Genomic DNA, 20,036 nt, shown 5'->3' on the forward strand with positions numbered 1-20,036 from the left:
AATTGTCTTGGTTTTAGGGTAGGAGGACTGAAATTTGTAAGCTTCACATTTTCACATGATCATCAGCAAATATGACCAGAGCAAGTAAATGATGTTCATAACTGTAACTGTGGTATAGTATTTTGAAAGATGTAGCATTTCCACAGACAATTGCTTCCAAATTTATAGTTTTAAGAGACTGAGACAATATACCTTCTCAAAGGATACAGGTTAAAAGTTAAAAAGTTTCATTTCATGAAACTTAAGTGATAGTGTTCGTATTTGCTTGCTGGTTCGTGGTTATGTGTCCTCAACAAACATAGATGTCAGCTTTGTAAAATTATTATTATTATTATTATTATTATTATTATTATTATTATTATTATTATTATTATTATTATTAATAGTAGTAGTAGTAGTAGTAGCAACAGTAGTAGTAGTAGTAGTAGTAGTAGTAGTAGTAGTAGTAGTGGTGTTGGTGGTGTAATATAACTGCATAATTTTATTATATATTTTACATATTTGTAAGTTTTATGTATTATCATTATTATTATATCTATGATGATATTGCTCAATCTTCCACTTTATCAAGACGCGGAATTGTACGTAACAGAATGCATGTAATTGATCCTTTCCATAACAGCTTGATTTTTTTTTCTGTTTTTTTTTTTATGTTCAATCATTCATATTACTCCTGTTTTCATTTAATAATACACTTGAGTATATGAACCTCTTTGTTTGGTTTAAACTTAGCTGACCTAAATTGAGTATACGTGAATAACATTTATAAAAGTACAATAGAGACAGAAATGTTTTAATTGCATCATGTGCCTCCATAAATTTCAATACAGTTGGACAGAAAATATAATATTTGACTATATTTTACTATTTATATATTATTTAATGTTACACAACATACAATATATAATATACATAAATTTGATATTTAGTACATTTGAAGGATAACTAATGTAAATGGAACTACGTTTTAAAACGTTTTTATTTTTATATTATGCAAAAATATCGAACTGGTCGTGGTGTCGTCTCGGTCTTGAATCGAAGTCGGTCTAATGCCATTGACTACGGTACTGTTCAAATATATATACTATGTCGGAGAAAGAAAATCTCACATGCCCCGCTGCACTCGTAGAAGACGGCTGAGGAGAGATCAGCGCATGCTCAGTTTTATTTTGTCAAAGGAGAAATCTAGTCTTGTAACTGAGTTAACACGCTGTTTATTACTGTGGCCTATGTGTATTTTTAGCAGGAGAACGTATCCATCCTTTTAGAAATCACAACAGGCAATGTTGGCAGATGTGTTCCCTTTTTACAGGCAAGCATGCTCTGTTTAGCTATAAACTATTTAGCTAGGTTTCATTAAATGTTATTTTCAACAGTTCTTATGGAGGATTAAATTTAAAAAAATCTAAATCAATCAATAAATAAAACCCTACATAAATAAGTGAATAAATGGGCAACATAAAAGCAATGTATTTATCAATTTATGGATTTCTTTCTTCACTACGGTAAACCAACATAGTAGAGAAAGCAATGTGTTCGATTATTCTTGTCTTGTTTTTGAATCATGTTGAAACATTAAACATTTCACACCAGAAGTTGTGCGGCGAGGCGAGAAAGACATGTCACAGCTTGTCACAACGTTTGCTGTTTAACGCCGGCTTTTATCCCCGATCTATGTTTGCAGATTTATTTGGTATTATCTGCCCCACTCACTAATAATGTTTTTTCTCCTTATCCTCTTTTTTCTTCTTTCTCTTTTCACTGCCAGAAGGATAACTCCTCTTCATTTTTGTTGACTGACTTGTGTTGGTGACAACTTGTTGTCATTATTAAACAAATCTTGAACAATACTTGCAACAGGAGGGAGTGGAGTCAGACAGGGCTCGCTTAGGGAACTGAGGTCACAAACTGTCATTGCAAACTTTGCACATTGCCATTGACGTAGTATAAAGTTTGTCAGTTCTCAGCATTTAATGATTTTTGCTTCAATTTCTCATCTGTTTTAAGCTGTTACAATATTATGGCACAAATCACAAATGCATTCGGTTTGTGGAGGTTTATAAACCCATTGGTATACCAGTCTGTTGTCTGTGGAATAGGATTACTATCATGCATGCTCTACAGTGAGACTCCTCTCAAAGGGTTGGAACCAGCCAAAACAAAACAAAACAACCAAAAAAAAGAGAATAAATGAAAAAGAAAGTCATGAAGAAAAGGAATAAAAACATAGTTAAAATGAATCAAAAGTTAACATGGTTTTGTGAAATCTGTTTTAGCATTTCTTAGTCATTACATTAAGTTACATTTGTCTCTATTCCTTATACTAATATTTTAGGAGTGAGGCTGGTCGGTGGTCCTCGCTGCTCTGGGAGGGTAGAGGTGCTTCATGGGAAGACCTGGACCACAGTGTGTGATGCTGACTTTGACCAGCAGGATGCAGAGGTTGTGTGTAGAGAGCTGGGCTGTGGGCCTCCTGTGGAGATGCTGGGAGCAGCTGCTTTTGGCAGAGGGGAGGGCCAGGTGTGGACAGAGGAGCTTCAGTGTAGAGGCAACGAATCTGATATTTACTCTTGTCCGACATCTTCATTCAAACAAGGTTGCTCTCATGACAACGATGTGGGTCTGTTGTGTGCTGGTAAGAAATAAATTTATTTTAAGTAATGACATATTTCCACATCTTCATTTGTTTATGTAAAACACTTTCACATTTAGAATAGATTGTCTTCACTGTATACATTCTGTCTTCCACAGACAGTGTGAGACTGGTGGATGGTAGTAGTCACTGTGCTGGGAGAGTAGAGGTTCTTCACAGAGGACAGTGGGGATCAGTGTGCGATGATGACTGGGATATGAGAGATGCTGCAGTGGTGTGTAGAGAGCTGGGCTGTGGGGAGGCTGTAGATGTACTGGGTAATTCTCACTTTGGACCAGGATCAGGACCAATCTGGATGGATGATGTGGAATGTAGTGGATCAGAGTCTACACTGAAGAACTGTAGATCAGCAGGTTGGGGTAAACATAACTGTAATCAAACTAAAAATGCTGGAGTCATCTGCTCAGGTAAACTACAATACATATGCATATGACATCTATACTGATTGTAATTCAGAACCTAATATAGTATTAGTCACTATGGCTCTACTTTTTATATATATTAAATTTCTTAAACTTTTCTGACTATTTGTGTTTGTCATGTCTTGTATGTTGGCAGTATTTTGTACATAAAGGTTTTTACTGATATTTTATGACATTAAAGAAAACCATATGAGCCATGCATTAATTAGAGCATTACCTTAATATTAAGCTATTTAAGCATTTCTTGGTCTTCACAATAAGTTACATGTGTCTCTATTCCCCATACTAATATTTTAGGAGTTAGGCTGGTTGGTGATCCTCGCTGCACTGGGAGAGTGGAGGTACTTCATGGGAAGACCTGGGACACAGTGTGTGATGCTGACTTTGACCAGCAGGATGCAGAGGTTGTGTGTAGAGAGCTGGGATGTGGGGCTCCTGTGAAGGTGCTGGAAGCAGCTGCTTTTGGCAGAGGGGAGGGCCAGGTGTGGTCAGAAGAGCTTCATTGTACAGGCAACGAATCTCAGATTCACCTCTGTCCCTCATCATCTACACTTAAACACAACTGCTTTCATGAGCATGGTGTGGCACTAGTTTGTGGGGGTAAGATTTGGGTTAATTCATATATAAACATGTATTTATCAAACTATAATCATAAGTTATGTAAGATTTTAACATCCTTTTTGTATCTCTTCCACAACTGTCTTTTTCTACCGATTTGTCTCCATACCTCTCTACCTCTTTCTTTCTTCCTAATTTTCATTTTGCACAGACAGTGTAAGGCTGATGGACGGTGGTGGTCACTGTGCTGGGAGAGTGGAGGTTCTTCATAGAGGACAGTGGGGAACAGTGTGTGATGATGACTGGGATATGAGAGATGCTGCAGTGGTGTGTAGAGAGCTGGGCTGTGGGGAGGCTGTAGATGTACTGGGTAATTCTCACTTTGGACCAGGATCAGGACCAATCTGGATGGATGATGTGGAATGTAGTGGATCAGAGTCTACACTGAAGAACTGTACATCAGCAGTTTGGGGTAAACATGACTGTAATCAAACCAAAAATGCTGGAGTCATCTGTTCAGGTAAGATGCTCTAAATCTCAATATAAAACTCAAATAATACAGTTTACTACTGAACATTTATTAATTTCCTTGCCTTTGTCATTTATGAATCTAAAAATATAATGCATATTATTGTATTTTTCCCACCTCCAACTCAAGATTTTCCATGACTTTTAAGGGTTGAGACTTTAATGGCCCAACAAATACATTCATATTTCAACATGTGAATAATAATCATTAGGAAGCACTGAATTTTCTTTGTTCTTTTATGCTAATACTTTAGGGGTCAGATTGGTTGGTGGTCCTCACTGCTCTGGGAGAGTAGAGGTGCTTCATGGGAAGACCTGGGCCACAGTATGTGTTGAAGACTTTGACCAGCAAGATGCAGAGGTTGTGTGTAGAGAGCTGGGTTGTGGGCCTCCTGTGGAGGTGCTGGGAGCAGCTGCTTTTGGCAGAGGGGAGGGCCAGGTGTGGACAGAGGAGCTTCAGTGTAGAGGCAATGAATCCCAGATTCACCTCTGTCCAAAATCATCTACTCTCAAACATGACTGCTCCCATGACAATGATGTGGGACTGTTGTGTGCTGGTAAGAAATGCATCATTCACAGTTAATCTTGTATTTTCTGACACTAATCATGTAAGTTATTTACAATTTAAACCCATTCTGTTATAGAATTTTAACTATATATGAATTATATATAATTTTAGCATTTTCTCTTTGTAATGGTGATGCTGAAGCTCGAGAAGTATTAGGATTAATTTACAGATTTCTTGCTGTGGAAATAGTTAAAGAGGACAGAGCAACAATAAGTGTAGTCTTAACAAGTATAGAGGCAGAAAACCAGGGAATTATTCTATATCAGGCATCAGTGCCAAAACACAAATGGCGAAGATCACAAACCATTAAAAAAGGAGGGTCAGAAACAAAAAGAGCCAAATGCATCAGATAAATAGTTCAGAAATGCAGACAGAGAAAAGTGGCAAGACTTCAGAATAAAACAAGCGAGTTTAAATAATACAGTTAAAGAGTTCCAAACATTTCTTAGTGTGCAGAGTTAAGAACCATGGCAACCATTCAGTATTCTGGAGCAGGTGAGCTCTGGTGGTGGATGTGGGAAGCGTCTGAGTCCTCCATCTGGTGGCCTGTGTGTAACAACAGTGACTTACATGACAATTATGCATACCCCCCTCCCTCCCAACTTAATCACTCTCTCTCACACACTCTCTCTCTCTCTCTCTCTCTCTCTCTCTCTCTCTCACTCTTGCTCTCGCTCTCTCTCTCCCTGACATACAGACATGGTGAGGCTGGCGAATGGCAGCAGGCCTTGTACTGGGAGAGTGGAGGTTCTTCATAGAGGAGAGTGGCGAACAGTTTGTGATGATGACTGGGATATGAGAGATGCTGCAGTGGTGTGTAGAGAGCTGGGCTGTGGGGAGGCTCTAGATGCAGTGGGTAAAGCTCACTTTGGACCAGGATCAGGACCAATCTGGATGAATAAAGTGGCCTGTAGTGGATCAGAGTCTATGCTGAAGAACTGTGGTTCAAGTGGAAGGGTTAGTGACTGTCATCATGCAGGAGTTATCTGCTCAGGTAAATTATATTAATCTTTAGACTGGATATATTCACCTCGACTGGCATTTCTGCATATTTGCTAGCTTTCAGACTTTGTTATGCCACTTATGACATTACAAATTTTGTGCATCTCAATTTTATATTTGTTTAATAAAAGCAAAGCATGGCATCATTATCATTAGAAGCTTCTATGGACATGAACCTATGAATGTGACATGCTATGATAGATCAGTTTTTAACAATTATTGTGGAGTTCCTTTTTCAGAAAGAATAGCTATGCTTTCTTTCTTCAGTTTTTGTAAAGGAAATTAAATTATCCTTTGTCACTTAATAGACCACCCACAAAATCTATTTTCTAATAATATATTTCTTATTTGCTGCCATTAATGAAGAACCATGCATGAACTAGATAGATAGATAGATAGATAGATAGATAGATAGATAGATAGATAGATAGATAGATAGATAGATAGATAGATAGATAGATAGATAGATAGATAGATAGATAGATCACTTTATTAATCCTAGGGGAAAATTGACATATTGCAGTAGCTCAAGGTACAAAAAAGGCAACAGTGCAAAAAAGCAGTCAAATAAAAAAAAAAACCCAATATATAAAAATAAGAAATGTAATAAGAACTAAGATACAAAGGTATAGTATGTTTGTGTTGTGCAACGTGTAAAAGTGGTGCGGTAACCAATCATTCTGGTCATTCACTGTTTACAGTCTAACAGGTAAAGTGACAGTGCAATACAAACATTCAGTTAGGTGTGTATATATGATTGTGCAGTGAATGCAGAAGAGAATGACAATACAGTGGATATTAATAGTAAGTACGATTATCTAGTGCTTAATACCACTCAGTAGTGTCCAGACAAAAAGAAGAAGGATTGTACAGTGTGATCGCAGTTGGAACGAATGATCTCCTGTACAGCTACTTACTACAGTGGAGCAGAATGAGTCTGTGACTAAAAGTGATCCAGTGTCTGGCCAGTAGATTATGGAGGGGGTGTGAAGTATTGCCCAGGATAGCTGTGAGTTTGTTAACTGTCCTCCTTTTAACCACCACCTAAAAACTGTCCAGAGAGCAGCCCAGGACTGAGCCAGCCTTCTTGATCAGTTTGTTGAGCTTGTTTGTGTCTCCTCCTCTGATGCTACCTCCCCAACTCACAGCTGCAAAGAAGATAGCACTCACGACAACAGACCGGTAGAACATTGTCAGCATCTTGGTGGTCACATTAAAGGAACTGAGCTTCCTCAAAAAATAAAGTCTACTCATCCCCTTCCTGGACACAGTATCTGAGTTGCCCTTCTAGTCCAGTTTATTGTCAAGGATGACACCAAGGTATTCATATGTTACCACCTGCTCAACATCCTGATCCTTGATGGTAATAGGTCTGATTGTTGTCCTCCTCCTCCTGAAATCCACCACCATTTCCTTGGTCTTGTCCACATTGAGGAGCAGATGGTTCCTCTCACACCACTCTACAAAACTGTTAACCACATTTCTGTGTTCTCCCTCCTGACCATCCTTGATACATCCAACCACCGCAGAATCATTCAAAAACTTCTGAAGATAGCATAGGTCAGACCCGTACTGGAAGTCAGTAGTGTACAGGGTGAATAGGAAAGGTGAGAGTACAGTTCCCTGTGGTGCGCCAATGTTACTGACCAAGACTTCAGATCGGCTTGCTCCCAGCTGCACATACTGGGGTCTGTCAGACAGGTAGTCCTTGAACCAGGCAATCATGGACACATCCACCTGCAGTCTCTCCATCTTCTCCCCCAGTCTGACAGGTTGGATGGTGTTGAATATGTTTGAGAAATCAAAAAAGGTGATTTTTATAGTGGTGTTGATCTGATCCAGATGTGTGTGTGCCTTCTGCAGTAGGTAGATAACAGCATCATCCACGCCAACCTGCTGCTGGTAAGCAAACTGCAGAGGCTCCAGGAAAGGGCTGACTATAGGTCTAAGATATGACAGCACTAGTCTTTCTAGGACCTTCATGATGTGATATGTGAGCGCTACTGGTCTGTAGTCATTTAAGGAAGATGTAGACTTCTTTTGAACAGGAACTAGGCAGGAAGTTTTCCACCACATTGGCAGTCTCCTGCTTAAGGCTCAGGTTATAGAGCTGCTGAAGGATCCCACACAACTGGGTTGCACAAACCTTCAGTACCCTTGGGCTGATTCCATCCGGCCCTGTAGCTTTGCCGACTCTAAGCTTTTAAAGCTGTCTTTTCACCTGGCTGGTTGTTGCTTCTGGGTGGGGGAGTTGTGAAAGTTGCGAATCAACAGATAATGACTGTAGGGCAAGAGGGGGTGGGTGCTTATGTTTAAGAGGTGTTGATGTTGAGGAAGTGGGGGAGATGCCCCTGCAGGTGTGGGCGCAGGGTGTTGTGCTGAACCGGTTAAAAAACACATTCAACTCATTGGCCTTGTCTTGACTGCCCTCAACAGTCTGTTGCCTTATTTTGAAGCCAGTGATCTGCTTCATGCCTGTCCACACCTCCTTTGTATTCTGCTGAAGCTTCATCTCCAGCTTCCTTCTATGGGCTTCCTTGTTCTCCTGGAGAACTCTTTCTGCACCCCCTTCAATAGTTCTTTGTCCTTAAGTCTGAAAGGCTGTTTTTGTCCTATTAAGAAGTTCCTTCAGCTTTTGGTGACCCATGGCTTGTTGTTAAGGAAACAACATACCCACCTGACAGGAACAATGATGTCAAAAGTTGATATAGTCGGTGATGCAGTCTGTGATACTATTAATGTCCTTGCCAGCTGATTCATAGAGCACCTCCCAGTCTGTAGTCTCAAAGCAAACCAGCAGAGCCTCCGCTGCCTGGTGAAACCTCCTTATTGACTTCTTTGTCACAGGTTGTTTTAAGACAACAGACCAGTATGAGGGTGACAACAGAACCAGGTTATGGTCTGATATAGTCTGAACTAGTGCAATATTATAAAAAATCAATAATGTAAGTAAGTTACATGGTCTCTATTCCCCATACTAATATTTTAGGAGTAAGGCTGGTTGGTGGTCCTCGCTGCTCTGGGAGAGTGGAGGTACTTCATGGGAAGACCTGGACCACAGTGTGTGATGCTGACTTTGACCAGCAGGATGCAGAGGTTGTGTGTAGAGAGCTGGGCTGTGGGCCTCTTGTGGAGGTGCTAGGAGCAGCTGCTTTTGGCAGAGGGGAGGGCCAGATGTGGACAGAAGAGCTTCAGTGTAGAGGCAACGAATCGGATATTTACTCCTGTCCAAGATCAGCTGCAGTCAAACATGACTGTTCTCATGACAGTGATGTGGGACTGGTGTGTGCTGGTAAGAATAGTTTTTTTTAAAACTGATTTCACATTTTACATAAAACACATTTTCTGTGTTAAAAACCCATTGTACATGATGATCTGTCTGTCTCTCTTTGTTACTCTATCATGTTCTTCTTCTTGGTCATACACAGGCAGTGTGAGGCTGGTGGATGGTGGAAGTCGCTGTGCTGGGAGAGTGGAGGTTCTTCATAGAGGACAGTGGGGAACAGTGTGTGCTTTTGGTATGAGCACAATAGCTGCAGTAGTGGTGTGTAGAGAGCTGGGCTGTGGAGAGATACTGAGTGGTACTGCAGGTTACAAACCAGGATCAGGACAAATTTGGATGAGTCATGTGGACTGCAGTGGAACTGAGTCTACAGTGAAACACTGTGGATCCTTGGGCTGGGGTAAACATAGCTGTCTTCATTATTATGATGCTGAATTAATCTGCTCAGGTATGTTTAAATCAGTATGTTTATTCAATCAGTCTATTTTCTATTAATCTCTTTTAGCATGATTTGTATAAACATCAGAAATATCATATTTGTGAGTAATTCTAGACCCATCACACACAGAACATAGATGAGATGAATCTGACTTTAAATTTCATAGTATGTTTTAAGTAACTGAATGATTGTAGACAATTCATTCTTATATGTGTTGTCCATTGTGTTAATGATGTTACTTTACACACAGGTCACAAAATGCCCAGACTTAAAGATGGTCCTCACCTGTGTTCTGGGAGAGTAGAGATGCTTCATGGGAAGACCTGGGTCACAGTGTGTGATGCAAATTTTGACCAACAGGATGCAGAGGTTGTTTGTAGAGAGCTGGGATGTGGGCATCCTATCGAAGTGCTGGGAGCAGCTGCTTTTGGCAGAGGGGAGGGCCTGGTGTGGACAGAGGAGCTTCAGTGTAGGGGCAATGAATCTGAGATTACTCTTTGTCCATCTTCAGTCAAACAGAACTGCTCCCATTACAGGGATGTGGGACTAATATGTTCAGGTTAAGAATTAGTCTTTACCATTTTTTGTCAGAAATATTATGCAACTATGAGATACTAAGATAAGTGTTGTTCTTGTCTTTTTTACAGATCTGTTCTGTGTTGTTTTACAGGTCACACAGCAGCACATCTGGTGAACGGCTGGGACTCCTGTTCTGGTCGAGTGGAGCTCCAGTATCTCAGTGAATGGGGCTCAGTTTGTGGGGCTAGCTGGGATATGAGAGCTGCCAGTGTCCTCTGTGGACAGCTGAAATGTGGGAGTGCTGTAGCTTTGTTGGCGGCGGATTGGTTTGGGGAGGGGAGCGGCCGCACCTGGGCTGATGTTTTTAATTGTCATGGGAATGAGACACACCTGTCAGAATGTCCCATCTCATCATGGAGTCGAGCAGTATGCTCTCATAAACAGGATGCTGGAGTCATCTGCAATGGTGAGCTCTTCCACTCATGTTCACCACATTAGTGAAATTAGTGATATTTTGCATGCTAAAATAAGCTTATTAATTTACATGTTTAATTATATTCCCATTCAGGTTCCTCTCAGGCCTTTCATGAGGGGCAAGTGCGGTTGTCTGGAGGGAGGGAGTGTGAGGGGCAGGTTGAGGTTTACTTCAGCCAGGACTGGAGGAGAGTTCTCCTGGACTCCTGGAGTGTGCCTGAGGCCTCAGTGATCTGCAGACAGCTGGGCTGTGGCTCTGTGCTAAACTTCTCCAGCTCCTCTCCATCCAGTCCTGATCAACACAGGCAAATGTGTGTGACGGGTTTCAATTGTTCTGGGAGTGAAGCTCATCTGGGGAACTGCAGCAGTGCACACCTCCTCAACCTCTCCTGCAGCTCCATGGAACAGCTGTCAATCACCTGCTCTGGTAATTGTTACATTAACCTAAAACCTGGTAATTGTTAACAAAATTAATAACATGCTTGCCTAATCTACTCTAAAATGTACACCAGTTGTGTCAGGATGACGTTTATGATGTTTGTCACATTAACAAAAATAATAACCTGGTGTTCTTATTTTGGTGGAACAATTCTATGTAAATCAAAACCAGAGTTTAAACTGTCTGAACTGTTCTGGACAATTAAGGTGTGACTGTGTGAGTATACACATTTTGTTTGTGTGTGTGTGTGTGTGTGTGTGTGTGTGTGTGTGTGTGTGTGTGTGTGTGTTTCAGCCCATTCCTCCATCAGGCTGGTTGGCTCTGGGGTAGACTGTGCAGGAAGGCTGGAGGTTTTCCTCAGTGGATCGTGGGGGACAGTGTGTGATGACTCATGGGATATTGAGGATGCCCAGGTGGTGTGCAGGCAGCTGCAGTGTGGAGTGGCCCTCAGTGCCTACGTACCAGCCTGGTTTGGTCCAGGAACCGGGCCCATATGGCTGAATGAGGTGCAGTGTGAGGGAAACGAGACGTCCCTGTGGAACTGCAGGTATCAATCTGGGGGAAAGCATGACTGCAGACACAAGGAGGATATAGGGGTCGTGTGCTCAGGTGAAGTATGCTGACTGCAGCTGTTCTTGAATTTGATTTACTTGTATTTTGTTGTTTAAAGTGTATAGTGATAACATAAAATCTAACACATTTGCACAGTTCAAAGGCAAGTGTCAAATGTAAAACTCTATGACATTGAGCGTACAATAATTATATCTAATAATTCTGATAGAAGAGAATCCCAAACTGCACCAAAGCAGTGTCATATTTAATAATACTCATTTTAATTTGCTTTTAGCTATTTCAGTTTTGTTAAGAAAGCTAAGTTTCATATGGGTTTAAAGAAACATAAATAACAGTAATTAGCAGACACTGATGGCAATTGCCTGTTTATAATGTGGGTAGAGTGAGCTCTCATGTAGAAACATTTAAGAATCATATAAAGATTGACAAAACAGTTGTCTGCATATTTTCTCTCACCAGAGTTTAAAGAGATCAGACTCACTGAGGGGTGTGAAGGGAATCTGGAAGTGTTCTACAATGGAACCTGGGGGAATGTGTGTGTGAATGGGATGAATGAGGAAACAGCAAGTTTGATCTGTCAAGAGCTGAACTGTGGAAAAACAGGCAGGGAGTCTGGGGCCACAGCAAGAGTGGAATCATCTCCTAACTGGCTGGATCAGGTGAAATGTAGGAAACATGACTCCACTCTATGGCACTGCCCATCTGACCCCTGGGGGCACAACAAGTGTGATAATGACAAGGAGGTGGCTCACATTACCTGTTCAGGTAGGCAGATTCTCCCTGCATGTAAAGATTCTTGCAGATATCAAGTAGCTGAGAAGTTAATAATTAAATGCTCATAAATGTTAAATCTGCAATCATAATTTATATTACCATACTCACAGGAGTGCAGAAACAATTACAAAAACATGTGAAATGCTCTTCATTTCCCCATCAAGGACAGTGCTCAGGTAAGGATGCATTGATTAATGAGAGCATGAATAAAAATTCTTCCAATATCTTACTCTAGTCATTGTAAATTTTAATGGATTACTCAACATCAATACTTCACACAGTCAAAGCTGACAAGAAATGTGGTATCTGCTGAACCCAGACAGTTATGTTACTACCCTAACTGTCCTGTGCAGTATTTTCTCCTCATGTCATATGTCTGTGGTATAGTTCTGCTGCCTCTCAGGCTGAGTGGACCAAAGGGAAGCTGCTCTGGGAGGCTGGAGGTTTATCATAATGCTGTGTGGGGCTCCATCTGTGATGATCAGTGGGACATCAGGGATGCTGAGGTGGTCTGCAGACAGCTGGGCTGTGGGAAGGCACTGAGTGCTAATGGGAGTGCTGCCTTTGGTGCTGGTGAAGGGGCGATCTGGTTGAACAGAGTGGAGTGTAGAGGGGATGAGATTCACCTGTGGGACTGCAGTTATTCACTGAAGAACCACACTGATTGCTCCCACAAAGAGGATGCTGGCGTCACTTGTGCAGGTCAGAGGATACCTCAGACAGGGTTTTGGATTCAATAATTCAATAAATTCAATAAATTCAATAAATAACTACCTTGACAAATTCAGTAGCTGAAAAATAGAAATTGTGCTTGCAATGTTTTGATGTTTTTTTAGTTTGTAGTCTAATTACACCTTGTTATGCATCTCTGGGTGTTGAACCTGGTGATGAGGGATACACCTGTGCAGCACATCATCAATTAGTCATGTTGCTTTAAACTTGTGCCTCAGTAAGCAAGGACTCTGGGTGGAAGTTTTGTCACTGAGCCCTCTGTCCTCACATCTCATCCTTGCATCATTTTGTCATGTCCCCAGAGGGAGGAGCTAAGTCACGAGGAAGAGGTGCAAAGAAGTGAGATAACAGTTAAAGAAATGAGAAGAAACTAGTAATTAAGTTCTTCCCTCCTAACTAATGTATAGCCCTGAAAATACATGTCCTTATACATTGAAGTAGTATTAGTATACAGTCAAATCTGAATAAAAAATGAGCAAATAAAAATGTCATCCACAGCTTCATTATTCATGAATTGCTTTTTGGCTTACCAGAACTGCCAACCTCACAATTAAATATTGACATTTGGTCCGTGACAATGTAAATTAGTGACAATTATTTTTTTTTTTTTGAATATCCTTAGAAATGCTGGATTTTACACGTAAATCTTTATCATCATTATGAGTGTCAACATCAATAACAACAACAGCAACAATAATAATATCAAAAATGTCTAGAAAGAAATGTGATTTAAATGATAACAAACATATACTTGCTAGGGTCAATTAGAGAATAGAGCTAGTTATGGCTTTGATTTGTGTGTGTGTGAGTTCTGTGTCCACCTAACTGATTTGGTTCTCTAATTCTAGACATCTCCCTGACCCCTGTTATTACAAGCAAAGTAACCACCGACTCCATCTCAGGTCCTTTTTTCATTCCTCTCCCTCATTTTTCTAAAACATTCAAATGGAAAATACTGTTTATACACGTTCTCTTTTGCAATTTCCTGTCCAGTTAGTAAATCTGAGATAACAACCAGTCGACCTCTACCTCAACCAGCTACCTCTCCAGTGGTCCTGCTGGTACTGGGAGTGCTGCTCTTCCTGGCCTTAGTGCTTCTCTCTGGGCTGGTTTACCAGAACCGAGTGCTCAGGAGAGGTAGAGTAAATTGACTGATAATATTTGGTTTCAGACATCTTACATCATTAATCCTTCAGTCTGTCATTCATTTGCTGGAGCCATGTTTCCTCCTGTCTTCACATCCAGTGCTCTCTAAGAGCAGGCATAAGACTTTGCCTGAAGTAATCTATGAGGAGATTGACCACAGAATCACCAATGAAAGAACTCCCATCTCAGCTCAAAAGGGTGAGTAATATGCAGGCATTCCTAGTGTGTATGACAGAGATAAAAGAAAGACAGACAGAGTGAGAGAAAAATGAGAGAGCTTGTGTGTTATATTTGTTATTTTGAAGCTGTGTGACTGTATCGCACTCTTTTCATACCTTATGACATTTCACATCTTGCTGCTCACTACATTAAGAGATCTGAGCAGTATCATGATAACTATCTGCCTTATCACTGTAAGGCAAGGCAAGTTTTAATATATAGTACCTTTCATGCACAATAGGAATTCAAGGTACTTTACTCAAATTTATAGAAACGTTGAGTGGAAAAAGGTTTTAAATAATAAAGGCTGAGATCTGTCACCTCAGAAAGGGCTTTAAAAAATAGGAGTAGATTTAAAGTAAAGTAAAATTACAAGTTAAAAGATAAAGGCACAAGAAAACAAGAACATTGTCAATCTAAACAATAACATTTGGGGTATATCTAACATTAAGAAGGTTGTGATTGCTTTTAGCATCATACTGTCTAAAAGTTGCCTCACCATATTTGGTTCTGATTCTAGGCAGCATTAGCTGACTAGCCTGACTGGTCTATTGGATTTGTACTCTTCCAGTAGATCAGAGATTTTGGTTCTAGGCCATTCAGTGATTTATATACAATTGTTTGTATATAATTATATATAGAAGTACCAAAAATGAAGAACTTTGAAATGAATTGGTAGTGGATGTAAGAATGTGAAAACTGGAATCAATGTGCTCAACTCTATTTGTTTTGGTAAGATTTCTGGCAGCTGCCTTTTGAATAAGATGTAACAGTTTAATTGTGAACTTGTTTAGGCCAGTATAAAGACTAGTGCAGTAATCTTGTCTGTAGGACAAGGCATACTTCATTGTTGGACTCTATCCTACTGTACTGTACTAGGATATTCTATGAATAAATGACAAAGCACTTTTGTCAGTCTCTCTGGATAAGAGCGTCTGCTAAATGTCATAAATGGAAATTTCTATGTCCTGTTTAGACATGAGATTTTTACCCTTTGATATATTCTTTAGACCTCAAGTCAGTCATTGCTGTTAATGGCCAAATGTTGTTTTTTCTTTGTTCAATTTGGTGCCTTTCCAGTTGTTTATCTCTAGGCACTTTTTTTTACATCCTGAATATGTAAATGTGATGTAAAGTAATATATTTAAATAATTATATAGTTGAGAGGGCAAGTTGTAATTGTGGGAATACTGCTGAGAAGTATCTGGTTAGGCAAAGTTGGAGTGTGTAATTCTTTTAGGTTTTGAAGAAATGTATGCTTACACCTTTTGCTTTTTGTCTCAAGTGTATGCTTGAGTGTGTTACTATGTGTGAGGGAGAGAAACAGAGAGTGAAATAAATAACAAGAAGGGGAAAGAGAGATAAGGTGAGTGTGTGCATGATTGTTTGAGTTGGCTTGAGTGTGTGAGAGAAGCAGAGATACATAGAAAGAGCAATAGGAAGAGGTTAAATCTTTGTGTGACTCTGTGTAGCTCCGACAGACAGAAAGACTAAGAGGATAAAGGTTACACAGAGTGTGTGCACATATTTGTGTGTTTTTATTTGCATGTGTGGTGCAGGGGTATTTCAAGACTATCTTCTAAACTGAGACACACACAGAATGAAGGAGGGTATAGCTCAGCCCCTTTGTTTGCCAGTCAGTAGGAGGGGCAGAACTGTGCCTATACTTTTCTGTTGCTCCTTTCCCTGCTCTCTGTAAGGTGGTCTCAAACCCAGGTCAATGGGTGATGACACCAACAGCCTATTGGGTGAGCAACCATGCTCTAACAATGGTGGGCCCGTGTGCCGAACAGTTAGAGCTCGGGTCAGGTAAAACAAAAGAAAAAACTAAACACCACGCTGAGCGTGGAAAAAAAAGGGAGAACAAAGGACGCCAGAGGAAGAAATGGCAACCCCAATGCACTGGGGAAAACTCAAACTAAAACTTCCCAAAGAAAACCACAAAACAGGGAGGAACTTGAATGGCTAAGGGAAGCCTCCGGAGAAAGACAGACTCGAGAGGGAAAACTGGAGATAGGAGGGGACGTGTGAACACGGACACCCTCGCAGCACAGAAGTGAGGTGTAGCACGAGAGCTCAAAGAACTCAATACCTTAAGTTACTGGCTAGGAGCTTAGCTCAGAACTTTGGCAAAGACCCAGCACTGAATGACTGGTTCACTGGGCTTATATAAGGTCTAGCCCAACTGTTGGATGTTAAGCCTGATTAGTGGTGTGGTTGACTCGAGGCCTTACTCTGCTAGCCGGAAGGGGCCTCGGCCTGGCGCCAGCCCTTACACTCTCTCTTACTACTTCTACCTGTTCTGCATCTGCTTTCATGCTTTCTCTCTCTTCTTCTTCTCTTCTCACTCTTATTCCCTGCTCTCTCACTTCTGTCATGTGAAAAATAATTTCTATTTAATACGTTACATTAAAGATCTTGCATTTAATTTTAATACTATTTTCACATGTTCTCATCAAATAATCTTATGAAATGTTTCCTTTGAGAGATAAAACTACATGTGAATTGTGATTGTTTTTCCATCACCAGTTCATGCTAACTAAATAACACAAATGTGCAAAATGAATAGTTTACTGGTTATATTTCTCATTTTCTAAGTTTGGGTTATCTAGTTAGAAGTGCCCCCTTGTTAACTTAACCAGTGCCTTCATTTTAATGGTTCAATATGTGTTTTTTGGTAAGTGAAATGGTTATATGTGAGTAGATTTTAAATGATCATTACCTTGTCTTCTGACTTGCTTTTAAACACTGGCATCACTATTATTATTAGCTGCTCAAGCATTTGGAAAGATACTGGGTCATTATGGGACATATAAATTCACTACAGGGATTACATGGTATAGTTCTACTCAACAAGGTTAAAATGTAAAGCATTATGGATTTTGTACTGAATTTTAGCTCAGTGACTTTTATCAGTGATTATATTGGGGCATGGAAACATTTCAGTGGGGCATATGCTCCATTAAATTGGGTCTAGTGACACCCCTGGATTATTGTATTTGTATTGTATGGAGACATGGCAGTCAACTGGACAAATATTCTGTTTTTCTCACAGCTCATTATTATCCCTGAAGGAAGATGCTCATAAGTTCCTGTTTCAAGCATGTTTCATGATTGCTCTGTTCTCTTCTGACAGAATATATCAACTCAGAGGCTCAGCATTCTGGTTATGAAGATGTTGGTAAAGAGCTTCTCTCAGGTAAGGGTGGGATTACATCTCACAGAGAAATATTAGAATTGATAGAAATCATAGTGTTCTTTAATAATCTTATACTTCCAATCAATGCTGTTTTGTCGTAAACATACAACTTTTTAAAAACTCCTTAGTCAGTGTGCTGTGGGTGCCAGATGTGGTACCTTGTGGATGTGTTACCTTGTAGAGTTTTGGTGACTGTTGTCATAGACAATTCTCTTTGGATGCAACATATATCTTAATATAATTTACAACAAATTCACTTTTCTTTCGGTTACAGCAAAATCTGTCAGTGAAGAAAAGACTGAGTATTATGATGATGCTGTCACCAGTAGTGGTCTGTCAATTAAATTTGTTTAATTCCTCACTTCATTGAAATGAAAGAGATGATGACTGAAATTACTCCATCAGCTCATTTTATTTGATTTAGGTGATCTAGGGACAGAAAATCCACAGGATAAATACAAAGACATCACACATGGACAGACACCTGATACTGTAGCAAGTATGCTTGAATAAAACCCCCTTGCTTTTAGAAAATGTAGGCTTTACTAATCATTTCATTACTCACACTACTGCCCAAATAGGTAACTGTAATTTGCTGTCAATTTGCAACATTAATACAACTTCAACCTTGTGCAGCTTTGTCTTGTAACATTGACAGTGATACATATACTATCAATTATTTTTCTTAAGATATTTTTGTTCATTTTTACATCAGTTTGCGCTGTCAGTTTTAAACACATTAATAACACTCAATGACACTGATGTCTTATGGTATTTATCTTACATTTTAATAGAGGATGTCATAGAGATCTATGATGATGCCGTTACTCTTGCACCAAACTCGCATCTTACAACAGGTTGGTTTCTCTTAAAATGATAATGTAATTCTAAGCACAAGAATCAACACATTAATAATGTCAGACTTGTTGCTCAGTGGCATTAAAACTTGTTTACATGTGCTGGTGTGGCTCTCACTCCAGAGGACTATGATGATGTCATCTCCCCTGGACAGGACTCAGGAGGTGATACAGGTGAGAATACAGATGCAGTTTAGGTGGAGCCCATTATAACAGGTTTTTCTCTTTACTTGCACATTCCAGCTTCACTGCGTATTGTTAATTAAAGATGGACTGGCCTCTATGTAGAATCTGACATTTGATGATAATATGTAATGATAATGCTGATGTTTTGAAGAATGTTCTGAGTGTATTGTAGTGTAATGATAATTTGTGCTGTGAGAATACGGACCAATCTAAAACATTATAGACATGTGATCTGTGTGCTTTGAAGAATCACCAAATCTAAAAAGCATCAATAATGTATGTTTAAAAAAAGATTTGACTGTATTATATTATGTTTTTATTATATCAACACTTTGTTTTGTTACATTGCAAAGCATCCTGTATTTGAAACAGAAACAGAAATATGAATTTGCAAAACTAAATTGGTATATTTACTCTTGTTCTTTTACTTGCAGACTATGATAACCTGTAAGACACAGAGGAAAGGCTTCAGTCAGAGAAAACCTCATGAATGAGAGTGCTTTTGCTCAGGAAATGACATTTGACCTCTTGAAACTCAAACAGTGTTTAGATCACAAATGGTTCAATGTCTTGCTTTACCCTTTTGCCAGAACACATTTTTGAAAATCATTTTAAACATAGAAGCATCATAGAAATACAATATTAACCCTTTTATATACATATATTACATGCATAATGTTGAATTTGGTAGCTTGAAATGGCTGATATGTTATTTGTTGCAAGGGCTCATTTATCAGTATTCAGTGCATGTGCTCCCTGGGAATCAAACCCATGACCATGGTGATATTAGCAGCATGTTCATAAGATTATTATGGTTTTATAAACAGTTAGCTAGCATTTAGATTCTGTTTTGTTCTTGTTTTGTTTTGTCCTGTATAAAGATGCACACCTTACTCTGTATAGGCCTACAACAAAGTCACTGGTGTTAAAGGTTTGATTCACTAATGAATCCTATAAATGTGAGCAATAGATGCTTTATTTGTCTGGACAACAGCCTTGTGAGTAAAAACATTGTAATGAATAAAATATTATTACACAATTACGAATGGCTTTCATTTCTGTGCATTTTGTCCTGTGCTCATAAAGAACTCATATTGTACAAGCTAAAAGTAGAATGTTTATGATTAGTTGTTTTAATGTTCCATTTAATGTCTTTTTTTATTACTGGCCTCCCCATAAAGACAGTGTGATGATTTGTCACCCTCCTAGCGTCTCTGTTTTATGATTTCCCTCTCATGTCTTTGTTTTCCTTTACTTCCTTGTTCTGCTCCTTGGTTTCATTTTCTCTGCCCCTCGTCTGTTCCTTTATTCCAGTCCGTGTTTTGGTTCTCCCTGTCCCATGTTTACCTGAGTCTGTTTAGTGCCTGATTGTCTTGGTTATTTAAGCCCTGTGTAGTGTCTTCTAGTTTGTTGGTTATTTTGGTAAGTTAGGTTGGTTGTATTGTGTGTTGATTATGCTTTACTG

The 20,036-nt window shown here is 39.5% G+C and overlaps 1 protein-coding gene across 1 annotated transcript; it reads left to right on the forward strand.

Annotated features, from left to right (window-relative positions):
- The first annotated feature begins 2,404 nt into the window (after positions 1-2,404).
- On the forward strand, positions 2,405-19,563 carry LOC113569442 (scavenger receptor cysteine-rich type 1 protein M130-like). Its single transcript, XM_081723315.1, has 25 exons — positions 2,405-2,635; positions 2,752-3,060; positions 3,373-3,675; positions 3,845-4,153; positions 4,416-4,461; positions 4,588-4,739; positions 5,427-5,723; positions 8,721-9,032; positions 9,160-9,462; positions 9,704-10,012; positions 10,124-10,438; positions 10,541-10,873; positions 11,180-11,494; positions 11,918-12,223; positions 12,343-12,408; positions 12,620-12,934; positions 13,813-13,866; positions 13,958-14,101; positions 14,210-14,308; positions 17,466-17,528; positions 17,803-17,859; positions 17,953-18,027; positions 18,323-18,385; positions 18,509-18,559; positions 19,006-19,563. Exons 1-25 carry the CDS (start codon positions 2,482-2,484, stop codon positions 19,020-19,022), a joined length of 4,767 nt encoding a protein of 1,588 aa, XP_081579441.1. The 5' UTR covers positions 2,405-2,481; the 3' UTR covers positions 19,023-19,563.
- Positions 19,564-20,036: the final 473 nt, after the last annotated feature.

The sequence above is a fragment of the Electrophorus electricus genome, chromosome 11, assembly GCF_041902795.1.
Source record: "Electrophorus electricus isolate QZ-2024a chromosome 11, ASM4190279v1, whole genome shotgun sequence".
NCBI lineage: Eukaryota > Metazoa > Chordata > Actinopteri > Gymnotiformes > Gymnotidae > Electrophorus > Electrophorus electricus.